The sequence below is a fragment of the Dromaius novaehollandiae genome, chromosome 2 (genome assembly GCF_036370855.1).
Source record: "Dromaius novaehollandiae isolate bDroNov1 chromosome 2, bDroNov1.hap1, whole genome shotgun sequence".
In the NCBI taxonomy this organism is placed as follows: domain Eukaryota; kingdom Metazoa; phylum Chordata; class Aves; order Casuariiformes; family Dromaiidae; genus Dromaius; species Dromaius novaehollandiae.
In genome coordinates this window covers 152,694,499-152,710,005 of record NC_088099.1, presented here as the reverse complement: position 1 = coordinate 152,710,005, position 15,507 = coordinate 152,694,499, and the positions used below count along the sequence as shown (strand labels likewise).

Here is a 15,507-nt window from a genome sequence, read left to right as displayed (position 1 = left end):
AAAATTCCTTCTTGTGGCTGCTTTTCAGAAGCCACAGTTGACAGTATCATCCTCCTACCCAGAATCTCACACATGAGGCAAATCTTTTGTGAAGTATTTGTTTACAGTACTGTTTCTTTCTAAAAGTATACCTGCATCTGATACCATTTCGAAATATTTTATGTTCCCTTCTCCTTTGTCTACCTTTTTTTTTTTTTTTTCAGTTTTAAACAAGATTTTTATTTTGGGCATAAATACAGTAAATACATAAATGTGTTTTCAGACATTAGTTTCTTTGAACCCTAAATAGACGTGCATGCCAAACATGATCACTGTTGATATCAATCAATAAAAAACACTGGATTGTATCCCATTTATAGTAATGACACATATCTTGCTCTGGAAAACTGAAAATATCTCTTTTTGGTAAGAGTACATGTTTTCTTGCATTCAGGCATATTTGCATAGTTTTCAAGGACATTGTTTTTTCCACTTGGCATGTCAAAGATAAACAGCAGAGGAAAAATTAATATTATTAAAAAATAACACAGCTCTTTGCAGTTGCAACACAGAAATGTTTGTGTACTGCCTATCTAGTTGATGAGTTTACTGCCTCTTGAGTATCAGATATTGAAAGCTGTGCTGTGGCTATTTGTTACTCTTGATCTGTTTGCACAAATTCCCTTAATTATGGACTTTGTGTTTCAGTCAACAAGCATATTTGCAGAGTACTGTAAATCAATGCAGATGTGGTATGTTAAACCTAAGTTAAAATGGGTAAGTTATTAGTAGGTTACAGTCAGGTGTTTCTGAGACTAGTCTGAAACCCTTCTATGATCTGGAGATATGAAATATTTCATTTACACTGTAACATGGCAGGGATAGTTACTGGTAGCCATTTCTTATCCTCTTCCAGAAGAAGGATCCCAGGTCCTGAATATGGTGTGCTGGCTAGAGCTATAATTTTTTTATTTTTTTCCAGTTTGTAAAATATAATCCAATTTGATGATTGCTGTTCCTCTTCTTTTTTTTATTTGTGAGGAATATCATAAAATAATGAAAGAGATCTTACTTTTCTTCTTCAGGAAATGTTTCAAACCTTAATAGTTTTGGTAAAGAAATGTATTTGTTTCCTTGTTTCCTGGTCAGTCCTAGTTTAAAAACAAAAAAGAAAAGGTATCTCAAAACACTGGTAAAGGAACTTCTAATATTTTCCTTATCCCCTCCTCTCCCTCCTGTCTTCTTTCTCTCCAGATACATGTGCATATAATAGGATATTACATTGTGCTAAAGAATAGCTATTTTAGGTGTATTTGAGATGTGGTGCTTTTCCTTGTAAAGCCAAGTACTTCAGTTACAAAAAATTAGATGTTTTTTATTAATTTGGTTTTACTCAATTAATAGAAAATATCTTGAAAAATATTAATTCTAAAAGATCAGTTATTGTTGCGCTGAGAAAGTAATAGGAAAATAAGAATAAGAATGTTTTTTCTTATCTTTAATGGAATACAGAATTAGAGTTTAGTGGATGGATTAATTAAACATTTTTTCTTAACATCTTGGATTTCTTGTTGTTATGATTATAAATGTAAGTTTTCTGTGCTATACCACTTGATACCAATATCAATATTGATACCAAGTATTGATATTGATGATCAATATTGATGATCAATTAACATAATTAAAATGTGGACCAGAAATGAAGAAGCTTTTTAAAAAAAGTGAATGAAATATTTCTTGGGGCTGGGGCTGGGGCCGGGGCTGGCGGCATGGGGACAGGGAGCACCCTCGGCGCTGGACACAGCCATTTGCCTATACTAAGAAAAGCTGCCCCCCTTCTGAAAAAAAACCACATTCCTCTGAGTGTGCATCGGTTTCTCCAGCTTTCCTGTACTGACTTTTGTTTTCTGTTCACATATATTCATTAGTTTCCTGATTCCTAGTGTCATGTCCCATAATACGCTGGGGTCCAAAATGGAAAAAAAAAAAGCCATGAGTGATTAAAAATAGGTTTTCAGAAAACTCATAAAAATATGTCCTTTTTCAAAACAATTATTAGAAGCCCAGTGTAACAAATTAAAGTGAGCTTTCAAGGACATGATATTTATGCAGCAAAATGACATCCACAGCTTTAAACATTAGCACTCTCACTTCTGAATCATAATGATAATTAAAGACCATTAATTAAAGATATAAATAATAAAATAATTATTATGCACAGGTATTCTATTATCTACATGGGAATCTGAGGAATCTGTTATTTTCATAAGCAGTTAATGTGATTAATACATTAGTGGGAAAAAAAGCTTTATTTTCTTTTGTGACAGTGTGGTTGAATTTTGCTCTAAGTGAAAAATTCTTTGTATTCTTAAAATGGAGCTGAAATTGCTGTCCTTAAGTATTAAATATGCACACTGCAGTTTACATTGCAGGATATAAGATAGAGCCATGTTTCTGACAGTTGCATTTTACTCAGCTTCATAAAACAGGAAAATGACTTTTACCTTTGCTCCAGCTTTCTCCTACTTGAGCCAAATTATAGAAGGAAGGAGTAAATTATGTTCCTCACCTTCACTGCATTTACTCAGTGAAGTACAATTATTCCGTTGCTATTTGAAGACAATCGTATTGCAGGAAGTGCAATCAATTAAGTTGCCCTTTGAGGATATCTTACCAGAATGTAACACAATTATTTGGTACTGTATTAAACATGCAACAACTGCATAAATAAGTGAAACATCAGTTCTCTGAGTAGCTCAGCAGTGATGGCACCTTACTGTTACTGTAATTCTATATTTCTTGAACCAGAGCTGTTGGTTAATTACAATAATTTATTTTAAAATATACTAAAGCTACATGTAATTATTATTAATTTGAAATTCTGGTTTATTTTTACTGCTGAAAAGCTTATTTATGGGGTCATCTCACAGCAACTTTATTTACAAGTATGTATTTACTTGTTTTTTACTAGGTTATTCAGATAAATTTTGAAGAATTTGATCTGGAGATTGGCTATGACACACTGACAATTGGTGATGGAGGAGAAGTGGGTGATCCTAAAACTGTGCTTCAAGTGTAAGTCTTTTGCATTTACACTTTGTATGTGTTACAGAAATTCATGTGATTGATTGATGACAGTGAATAATGATGAGATAGAGCTAAATCCTAACAAAAACTAATCTTACAGAGCTTCTGAAATTACTTAACACTGGCAGGTTAGATACGTTATTTTATTATGCATTTACTGGTCTAGTATTAGAAAGAGATGGATTGGACAACAGAAAAGAAAAACTAACATCAGATTTTCAAAAAGACAAATTCAATCTCTACATTCGTGCGTATACATGTAAATTTGTAGGGTCTACTGTGCTTGCTTTGTAAATGGTTTGTCAAACAGTTATCAGAAAGTGAGTGAAAACAGTACTACTGACACATGACACAGGCTTTCTTTGGCAAAAGATGTACTGTAGGACCTTGACCTTTAAGTGCTTACTGACTACCATAGATAGGCCCAGAAAATGCAGCAGTATAGTGAAGAGATGACTACAGAGAAAATCTGAGTAGGATATTACCAGCTAAACCACTTACGGTCACAAATCAGACGGCACTGAGGATGATCTAAGGATTTTGCCATCCATTATCATTGCCATCCTTCTAGAATGTGAGTCCTGATATATTTTTTTAACAGTTATTAACTTCTGAATTCATATGTCTCAAATACTTAGCTTGTGATGGGAATTGGTCTTACAATAACAATCCCAAGAAGACAAATGCAGAACCCTATCATTTAATTTGTAAATTTTTGAAGACAGCAAAGTAATCCAGCGATTATGTTTAATTCCTACTCATTGGTAAAATATGCAGAACACTGTAATTATTACTTACATTCCTTTATTCTATGTAGTTCCACTTCCATTCTGAGTAAATAATTTAATGTGGCTTTTATGAGAAATGAATGCCTCCTAAAATACATTATGTTTATTTTCTCATATCTGATTCAATTTTATGAAAAAAAGCACTTCATTGCTTAGAAACCATCCTTAATCCGTAAAGAATTGTCTGCTATTTAGAAAAGATTTTTGGAAAAGGCCAAATAATAATTGTTTGTTATTTTTAAATAAAATGTCTTCTCAGTAAGTACCTTATTTTATTGTCAGTTCCATAGATAAGTTTCAAATGAGTTAAGAACAGAAGCAGATGGGATAAATGTTTACTACAAAGTATATTTAATAATTCCTTGGAATGATATTCTCTCCAGTTTATTTAATGGAAATTTATTCATACTGTTCTTTTATATTGTAATAATAAATTCTCCACTATTCACCATAGGAATGATATTCAGAACTTATTAGCTTTGGATAATCTAAAATCAGTGTTTACCTTATTTTCTCCTTTCATAATTTTATCTCATTAATATTACTAATCCCAAAATTTTGAGCAGAAAAATTGTCCTCTTGTTCCAGGATTTACACATTTTCATCATGAATTCTCTTAGTCTCTGAAGGATAGACCTCTCTGACCTACTATTTTTTTCTTTTTTTGTAGTCCTTTAAGGCTTTTTTTGTTAATGAGAAGACCAGTATATGGCCAAGTATTTCAGGTGCAATTACTTTAGGGTAGTGCAAAGTTTCTTCATCAGACTGTGTATGTGCTAATTATTATTATTAATAACTTTGAGAAGTGGGAAGTACTATAATCTACATTTTATGAACAGGGTAATAGTGATGTAGACTTACATGACAATACCAGGCCCTCAAAATGTATTTGTCATGGAGCTGGGATTCAGGGTCAGATTTTCTTAGATTCCCAGGCTGTATTGACTGTTCTTTCATGTGGAAAGAACATTTATTATCTGCCAATTCACGAGGTCCTATTAACACTCAAATAAAGTATTGACATGGTTTTAATTGACATTTAAATTACAGTAACATACTGGAACACAGTACAACAATATTTACAATTTTCACCAATTCAGTAAACCATTCTGTCCAGATTTGGTTTCTTTAAAGGTATTAATATTTTACAAAAAATAGACCTGATTATGTCTGACCTATACTGGGGAGAAATGATGTAATTACAGCATTAAGCTGGTTATGAATATAATGGAATTCTGTATCATTTTCTTTTATCAAGGAGTTACAATTGTCGTGAGACTCAGTTTAGTGTTAATATATACAATAAGAGAATCTGTTCTGTAAAGAACTAGGCAAATAATTTTTCAAAAAAAATTACATAGAAGGCAGAACATAATTGAAGACTGTAAAAAACTTGTAAATACTTTCTCCTCTGAGCCATGCAAATGTTGTCTGGGATATCAGGCATCTCAAATAAATAATCTATTGTATGATGTAGTTTTGGATTGTAAATTTTAAAATAATTGTCTTTCCTCCAGCAATTTGGTAAGACAATTGTTTTGAATATGTCTGCTTTAGTTGTAAATCATGTGAAAACACTTATTTTTCTTTCAGTTTATCAAAATTAATTGGGAATCCTATCCAAACATTTAATCCACTAGCTTTACTGGGTGCTGCTGGATAGGAAAGTTCAGAACCAAAAACTGGATTTAAGCAGCATTTAGATAGAATCCTAAATCCTTCCTAAATCCCGATTGCAGTCCTGGTAATTCCTCCTCTGCTAGTGCTAGGCATGGAAGTAGATAAATTCCAAAGCCATTTCAGTACTTGTCATTAAATTTCCCTGGGTGCTTGTATACCTGCACTCAGGAACATGAGCAGTCGCTCAAGACTAGTGAGCTCAGCACCCAGCAAACGTATATCTGATCAGAAAACACTGGTGCATTTGGCAAGGTGACTGATACAGTTCCTAGTGTTTGCCCATAAAACCAAGATTTTCACAAGATGGAGCAGTGAGAAGTTTTAATACCAAGGGATGGAGGGGGAAAAGGAGGAAAAAATAGTGGTTCCTGCCTCATACAGCAGTCACAGAACCTTTTCAGGATGTTGGGCATCTGGTTTCAGTAGCTTACACTGATGGTTGTTGCAGGTGACTCTTCATGTAAGGCGCACTGGTTCCTATAACACACATTTGGAAAATCCAGTCAGCAAGGCATGAAGCACATTCTTACACTTTTGGTATGCATGCTATATTGGGTGCATGTATGCACCCTCTCTCCCATATTACAGATCATTTTTAGCAAAAGGGAAGGAGAGTGTCCCAGGCTTTTGAATATCCTCTAACCCACTCTTGGGTGTACTGTCTCAGCAGAAATATATCTCAATACTATGAGGGAGAGGTTGTTTTGAGGCCCTTGTGGAAGAGGTGTAATTTGAAAACACCCTGCTGAGTGACATAATTGATAAACTGTTTAATAAAAAAAGGAGGCCTCCTAATCATTATCTATCCATCTACAGCATCTTGACAGTGTTTGCTGCTCATTTTTTTAAAAGGGAGGTGTAAGAACCTACCTCCAGCAGAGGAATCTAGGTAATGAATCCACAGCAGAATAAGTCTCGTAGACCCCCTGAGAAAAGAGAGGATCATTCACAACCTCAGTTTCACTCTTTATTATCTTAAGTAGCCTCCTTTATATAATACTGCTTTTTCTGGATCTTACTGCTTTACAGCCCCAAAGTTTCCCCACATATTGTACAGCGAGCCTGAAAAACTTAAATCAGGACTCTGCAGGATGCTTCACAGGTCTTGCAGATGCCGAGATTACAGACAACTCATGTCCTTTCGGAATGGGAGACGGGGGGCAGGAGAGAGGTATTCTTTCCTGATGAAGTATTTATTTTGTTAAAAAATGTGTTTTCTGAAAACTGTGTTTAAAAAAATAAAAATAAATCACAAACAGCTATTTATAACTGACTTAACAAAGCAGAAAGGATGAACATTTCTATCCTGTATATCATAGGAATTATTCTCTGTGACATAACTTAGAGATTAATATGCCCAATGGCCGTGGCCAAAATCTACTATCGCTCATCAGTGACAATTACAGAGCTCTGCTGGCCATTACATCAGGGTTGTTTCTAATGGAGGGATAGCCTGTTAATCTATTAATTTGGCAAAGTCTGAAATCACTGAAGACACTTCCCTTTAGTGCAGGAATGAGCAGTTAGTACATTATTTTATTTTGGCCAGGCGGTTACTTGTTCAGTCCTGGCAACGATGGTTGTAGTAGCTCCATCTGTGAGCGCAGATGTGAGAAACTGATGCAAATTTTTCCCACAGCAGATTATTTTATACAGCAACAAGCTAAAAAAGACCAGAGGGGAGATCTAAAATTAACTACAAAATATATTTTAAATAGAATATTTGAAGTTTCAGCTAGCTTTAAAGAATGATTAGAACTGGGGAAGAAAAAACAAAACTATTTTTACTCTGAAATGATCTTGAGCTTGTGATTCTAACTTCGCAAGGCTATTGCAGGGTAGGAAATGTGCTGCTACTTTCCACCATTCTGTTGATAAAAGAGCCGATAAACTCTTACCAAATCTGAGACAATGTTTTTTTGGGGGGAAAAAAACTGAATGCAACTTGTAAAACTGCAGGTTTCAGAATGCTTTGTTTTTACTGTCACAGTATTTAAGACTCATTCAGCAAACCAAATGAAACGTGGGATTATACTGATTTTCAAATTTTCATATTATAACAATGCGACAAGTAGGAAAAAGGTGCAATTCGTGTGCCTATCTATGGACGCCCCACACCACCTGAGATACCTTACGGGGTTTGAAACTTATGCACAAATCTTGCAGACACAGAAGTTGTAGAAGTCTTGTATCCTACTGGAGCAGGAGCTGGAGGCCAGCTATCTCTGTAACTAATATATAACAGTATAGAACTGTATCTGTATCTCTGAACAGCTAAATTAACTGCAGATTGTTTCCTTTTCTTAAAAAAAGAAAAAAGGTATCAGGTTTAATTATAGTTCATATTAATTACTCAATATCTGACAACACTGGGAAGTCTTAAAGTCCAGACACGTGGTATTCTTGTTAATGAAGGAATGAATAGCAGCTGAGACTGTCATACACCTTCTTCCATTGCTGCAGTAGAGGTGATGAGGGGAGGTGAGAGAGGGTAGGTAGTACAGGGGTCTTCATAGCAATATTGTTATTTAAAAATAGTGACCTCATCTGAAATATGGGATGCATGTGTTCCAGAGTGGGATAGTTGCATACCAGAGAAACGCTGTTCCTGAAGAATAGATACAGTGCCTTGTTATCAGCTCCTGGTGCTGTTTGATAAACCTGCAAGTATTTGAGTCATGCACGCAGGATTGCCAGAAAAGATTTAGGGCCAGGGGAGACACATGCCTTTCTGGACCACTAACTGAAAGTGAGCTGAGATCCTTCACTATATTCCAAATAGTACTTGACTTGTATTTATGGATTTCTATCAAACCTGCAGCTAGTGGAACTTTGAGAGCTATATCAGCTAACCAGCCAGTAGGTATCTAACTTGGGGTGAGCTGAATAGGGGGAGCTTCAAAAAAGGTCTGTGATGAAAATAATTCTTTAATAGTTACTTAGATTTCTTCTGCCTTAGGTCAAAATACCAATAACACTTACAGAAAGCAAAAACTAATCTGCTTACTTAATATTTAACGTATGATTTTTCCTGTAATTGTACTTGTTTATGGTATGGTTGTCTTTTGAGACTATAATTAAAGCTTCCTTCTTGGCTTTTATCTCTGTTAAGAAGACTCTCTAAAGTGCAATGGCTTTACAGTAATTTTTCTTTCTCTAGGTTAACTGGAAGCTTTGTACCAGATTTAATTGTGAGCATGAGCAATCAGATGTGGTTGCATCTTCAAACGGATGAAAGTGTGGGTTCAATTGGTTTCAAGGTTAACTACAAAGGTAACAATATATTATTGAAAGGAAATTTAACAGTATACCAAAATAAGGCCAGTATGATGAAATGTTCTTCTTTTGTAGTAAAAGATGCATTCTTTTCACAGTTCTCTTAGTTTCAAAAACAAGAGAATGCAAGGTCTTTGAGGAGGAAATAATACTCAAAATAAATTTGTTGTCTTTAAAGGTCTTATGTCCTGTGAAATTGCACAATTTTTATTTAGTGTCCTTAATCAAATTTTTGGCATGAAGTTTTGCATTAATTTTCAAAATAGTGTAAGAAATATGTGTTTTCATTATGCATTTAGCTTTAAATAGTCACGGAATTATTTCATTTTAATATTTTTCAACATGAAACAAATAACAGAAAATGAATCGTGTCTACCACAACAAAATAACAGAAGGCTAGGGTTGGAATTACCTAGGCATTTTGGGCCAAGACAAAGAAAAACTTACGTAATACTGTTTATTCTTTATGTCTTAAAATGTGCAGGTTCCATAGCATAAAACAGCTGTTGCTATTTGGTGCTTCTAGAAGAATGTCCAAGTTTTATATAGCATGAACATCAGCATCAAGCAGAAACTCAAAAATAAAAATAGATATTGTTTGTATTATTACGGAAGTAGTTATATTTATAAGATTTATATTAGATATAGCATCTTAGTTTCATTACATTCTTACAATAATTCTTCAAAATGACATGGTCCCTGCCTACAACTGAAACTGAAAAGGAAGGCTCTGGATCACCAAGTGGAAAAAAGTAAGATTTAATGAGTAATTTGGAGAAGAAGCAGAATGACTGAGGTACTGACAAGCAGATAGGATAAGGAATAGAGTTTAGCTAGTAGAGCAAAAGAAAGAGAAGAATCCCAAAACAAACTGAGGAATGATGGATGGAAAGGCTTATTGGGAGTAAAGCTGCACAATATGAATTGCTGTTTCTTTCTGTCCTTAAGTTCCTTTTGACTGTTTGGGCACATTGAGCTCTGTAATGACATGACACAAATGCAAGCATACTTACGCATTCTTGCTACTCAGATGTAATGGACAGAGAGTTTATTACTTTTTAGTATGATAGTTATTAAAACTGAGGACTGCCACGTTCCAGGGTAATCCTAGCAGCTATTGAAAGGTGGCAAGAGAAATGGTTAGGAGAAAGGTGTTTAAAAAAAAAAAATAGAGATGGGACACGCAAGTTGTGAGTATAGCAAACCTTGAACCATGGCTAAGTGGGAGAGGGAGTTCTTTCAGATCTGCATTCGAAATAATTTGCACAGCTCAAGTAGTTTCCTTTATTTACATGATTCTTGTCTAGTAAAATTAATCTTACTCACAACAATTTTAGTTTGCAGAGGGCAGAGGATAACTGGCTAGTATCTTACTATGTACTGCTATGTCTTCTTTTATTCATGAGTTACACTTAGGAACAATGGTTCTGCAAGAATAAAATTCATTGAATTTGAAAAGGTAGGAGACAGAAAGGGTGAACACTCACACAGTCTCATCTCCATATAATCAACTATTTGTATGATTGCATACCTCTCTAAATAATGAGGCTGTATTTATCTCTCTCTCTACACTGATACTTTACACTAACTCACCAAATAGCATTTGAATGAATCGAACTTTCAACAGATAGGCACTGTTCTCTTTGTTTCTTTTTTTTAATCTGGAGTATGGGATTAGATTTTTATCAGTTGCCTTTGTTTTGATCCTTGAGAGGGCATATTTATTCACTAGAGATGCCAGCAACAGGCCAATATTCCCTTAAATAAATTGCTTTCATTTGAAATCCTTTCTGGTAACAATGGTAGACTGTGAACACATGTCTAAATGGATAGTATTTTATATAAGAGGCTGGTTTACAAAGTAAAGATTATTTTTACTGAAGTTTTTGACCTAGCTTATATGAATTGGAGATGCATCTTTTTTTTTTTTTCTTTTTCCTGAACAACAGAAAGAGTGAAAGTGGAAGTTTTATTTGTACTGTTGCACAGAGGGGAACAACCGTGTAATTAAATTAGAACAGTACATTCAAGACTATGACTTATCTCTGACTTCTTTACTAGGATCAAGAAGTTGGAGGGACTTTCTCTCCAAAAACACTGACCATTTCTTAAAAGTGTGACTTCTAGGATCCCGGGTCAAAGGACAGTTTAACTGACTACAGTCCAGCCTGTTTGTATTTCTTTTTAATAGACTAGATCAAATTCTCTTCCTAGAGCTGGGATCCTTCCACCTCACAATTCCCACTATCCATTCCAAGATTCAGAACTCTTACTGTGGCTTGTGATACTGATAAAAACAGATATGTTTTTATATATTATATATAACTTGAAAGTTTGTGCTTACGTAAAAGTGCATCTACGTTAGCATTTTAGGTTAGATTAGATTCTGGTCACCCCAACTCCCCTTGCTTTGGTTTACATCATGGAGCAATCTTGAAATGCACCAAATAGGTTGCTCTGAGGCAGTTCAGAGGATGCACTTGAACAGCATTCCTGATGTGCTACAGCTGCTAATGGACATTCAGTCCACAGGATCAGACTAAAACTTGACCAAAATAAAACATGCTGAAACTTTTATATATAGTATGGATACTCTCTCTTCTATTATTTCACTCTGAAAATTGGCATGTGTTGGAGAAAATTACTTATTAATGTACTTGATACAGTGCTTGCTAATAGCCGTAATACTTGCCCATTAAAATGTTTTGATGGCTAAAGATCTGCATCTGTGCGTGCCAAGCCTCAACTAACTACAGAGGTAGCAGAGTCATGCCTGTCTCATCCCATCAAGATTTGTAATGGATTTGTAAAAGGATTTGTAGATATTTGTAAAAATTGAAAAATACTTCAGTGTAGCTGATGTTTAGGTCTGAGCCTGGCAAACATTTTCAAGGATATCGATTGTTCCGAGTCCTACGTGGAACATGAGAGGAGGAACAGAAGGCTGTGGGATATTGTTACCCAACCCATTGTCCCCAAAACGGTGTTCTTGCCCAAGGTGTGAGACAGAAGGTCGGATCCTTTCCAACCGGAATAAAATTAAATGCACCGTATCATTTGTCATGAACATATGACCCAGCAAGTGTTATTCTTGTTTGCTTTCTCCCTTTCAAATATGCTTCATGTTAGGTAAGTGGAAAGGCTCAGAAATAGCAGCTGAAAGTGAATTCTTGAATACTTTCACATTCTCTAATATAGGAGGTTTTCAGCTGAAAAATTATTTCAAATCTATGTTATTACAGGAACTAATAATTTATTATTTTTTGTCTATCTGCCATTTGAGAGAACCTAGTAAGTATTTGTGAAATAAAAATCTTTGGCCTCTTCTAGACTTAACAGTGTGGCATATGGAGTCACTTTATGGTTTTAATCTGTAGATCTTGTTACTGTTATTTAAATGTAAAATAATAATTCAAACATTTAAGAGAGAGGTTTTTTAAAAAAATACATTTTGGGGGGAATTCCTGTACCAATATCCCTAATTAAAAACCTACTGAGGAAAGTAGAACAATAAATATCAGAAATGGGCGGGAGGAGAAATACACGCCCTGGCTCACTGAAGGCGCATATATATATGTGTGTGTGTGTGTGTGTGTATAATATATATATATATAATTTTACCTGTTCCCTCACTGTTGTGAAAGATGTTTTCATGTTTCAAATCTATGTGTATAGTTTTTGTGTTTCTTGTATATTTTGATGGAATATATGGAATACTTAAGATTCTGAAATCTCAAATATATTGTTTCCAGTTCATAATTTTGATTATTTGACTACCTAGTCTTTCCTTTGGATATGGGATCAGACTGTGGTGGTAATACAATCAGCAAATAATTAAATAATGGAGTTTTGTAGGCTTTATGGATCAGTGCAATGAAAGAAAACCCTACAAATTAATAATTACTATTGGTTAAAAGATAAATTAATACTTCATATCATTCAGTATTTCAGAAAATTATGCCATATTTGTGCAGTGGCAATTCTATTCCTAAAGCTATGATGAAGAGGAATAAAGTTGCCATCTAAAAGGTAGTGAAGAAATGGACAGTCCTCAACATATTTAAACACTGGAACTGAGATTTGTTAATCTAAAATTAAGGGGGGAAAAGCCAACTGTGAAAAACAGAAAACATACCGTTAGAAGTAATGGCATAGCTTTAAAAAAAGAAATAGTCTTCAAAGACTAGAAATAGTCTCATTTTTGTTAATATCATAAGGTTTTGAAGAATTATGCGTTCGTTAATTTTTTTTTTTTTTCCACTTCTCAACTGACTAAGAATATAATTAGCAGTGGAGTATTATAGTCCTTGGAAAATTATATGTAAAAGCTCTTTAACTATAACCATGCTCATATACAACAGCTTCCTTTTATAACTTTGGACATATGTCAAAAGATAGACAGAATAGGAAAAGTATGCGTTATATGCTTTTTCAAAGGGCTATTGTAGAATTAATGGTGTTGCAGAATAAAAATAAATGATCACAGTTTTAGCTCATAGGAGAAAGGAAAGAAATCAAATGCATGTAAATGTACGGTACAAATCCATCCTGTATTAGCTTAGGATGGACAAGCTGAGCTTCTTGCTTCTAAATACATATTTAAGCTTTAGGGTAGCGTGTTTCTGTGAAGCTCTCGTATAACACCCTCAGTTTCTGAGCAGTGGCCAGAGCTGACAGTTGTGTGCTCTCCCCTATGCCCGGTAACTAACTACACACTAATAAAAACCTTTAAATCTTCCAGGTAGGGTCTTCTGATAGCTCTGCCTCCTAGCAAGACAAATTCTATGCAATTTTCTTGTTGTTGTTGTTTTACCCATAATTAATTGCATGGGAGATGATCATATTGAGGAAGGTTACTTAGAGTATGATGGTAAATTTTGCACTAGCTGGGTAGGACTCAGGTAAAAATTGAATTTAAATCAAAATAGATTTGCTTGTTAAATTTCCTGTATAAATTAAGTCATTCTAGGATATGAGATTTATACTCCAGCACCCATATTTAGAAAGATTTTTCCGCTTAAAGTGTAACTTTCATCTTGCTTCAGCCAGTGTGACTTGAGGTTTTGTGCCTGCATGCATGGGGTACTGCTGCAGCCTGTGGTAGCCTTCTGGGGTCTGTGTCATCCATATTTCAGCCTAGTTTCCTAGCAGTAAGCACTGAACTGCAGATCCATTTGAGCTTTGTCACAGGTGGCATAGAGGTTTTTTTTTTCCTGTGCCTGACTGCTCAACAGCATTTGTTTTTCTGTTGGTGACAGAATACTGAATGGTCTGAATTGGGCACATAGCTTAATGCAGTGTTAGTTCTCTGACAATGTCTAGAACGATGTATTTCAGCAGTATGGGCAAAGAAGGGTATACCTTCTGGGTATATGGGATAACACAGGCTTCAGGAAGGTCTCATCTGTTCTAGACTAGTTATGGGAAGAGCTTATCTATGAACCATACCTCTTTATATATTCTCCTTTTTAAAAAACATAGCTTTAATTCTTATTGTTTATATTACAGACTAATTTTTACAAAGTAATTAAATTATTGAACTCAGTGAGATTATGTTGTCGTCAACTTCATAGTGTAATTTTGGGTCTTACAAGGCTTTTTTTTTAATATTACCTTGTTTTATTAGAAAGGAGGAAGAGAAAGTTGTTTATTTATTTATTTATTTTTCCCTGCACTGTAAAGTCAGGAATGAAATCTATGTCAAAACTCTCCTTTCTAAACTGTTCAGTCTTATGCATTTCAGTTTCTGTTCTTGAATTACTTCCACTCTTCTGGTAATTTCCGTTCATTCTTTGTAACATTCTCTTCTGTGTACTTCATGTGTAGGGTTTCTCTCTCTCTGTGTGTGTGTGTGTGTGTGTGTGTGTGTGTGTGTGTGTGTGTGTGTGTGTGTTGCGGTAACGAGATGGGAACCTGCCAGTGATTTATGTAATGGGATTCTAATATCTTTGATGCTGTTCTTTGTGCAGCAAATCAAGCTGAGGTTCACAGTAACAGCAAATTCCCTTTCCTAAGCTCATACAAATTTAGATTTAAATTAGTTTTTAAACATTGTGAGTCCCATGATTAGTTCAAATATTCAAATACAAGGTATAGAGGTTCACAAATACAACACAACTTTCTCTGTATCTGTTTCAATCTTTGTTAAGACTTGAGACATTATTCTGCTGAGCAATATGAGTGCATTACATGTGGAAAGGTCATCTTTGCTTTATCCTTAGTGTTAGTTACTGCTTGAGCTAGGACAAGAGGCGAAAGGGTATTAATCTGACTCATCTCCCTCGCCAATTCAATGTGTATTCAGTTGCATTCAATTCAATTGTGTTATGTATTAATCATATTTGTTACAAAAGACACTAACTATTTACCTCTATATTTCAGAGAAAAAATGTACTTGAAACTGGCTGTTTATTTGTGGGAATAAAGTGAAAACTTTCTTATGAGCACTTCTGGACTTTCTAATTATAATCATGAACCCTGAGACAGATGTTAAAACAATTCATAGTTTTGGAAAGATCCCACTGGGCAAAGGATAGGATTTGAAAGCCCAGAATAACAGAATAGCACTTAGAATACCTTAGTGGTCTTGAGCTCTAAAGTGTGTCTTGAATGCAAGGTTGTTTGTCTGTACTATTTATCTCCGGATGAATATTTGGGATACATATGCTTTTGTCTTCTCTGTTAACTAACCATGAGC

The 15,507-nt window shown here is 34.7% G+C and overlaps 1 protein-coding gene across 1 annotated transcript in view; it reads left to right on the top strand.

Annotated features, from left to right (window-relative positions):
• CSMD3 (CUB and Sushi multiple domains 3) overlaps nt 1-15,507 on the top strand; it is a 693,764-nt gene that overhangs the window by 336,938 nt on the left and 341,319 nt on the right. Inside the window, exons 12-13 of the mRNA XM_026101199.2 lie at nt 2,951-3,054; nt 8,695-8,807. Of these exons, the coding sequence (XP_025956984.2) occupies nt 2,951-3,054; nt 8,695-8,807 (217 nt within the window). The remainder of the gene's footprint in view (nt 1-2,950; nt 3,055-8,694; nt 8,808-15,507) is intronic.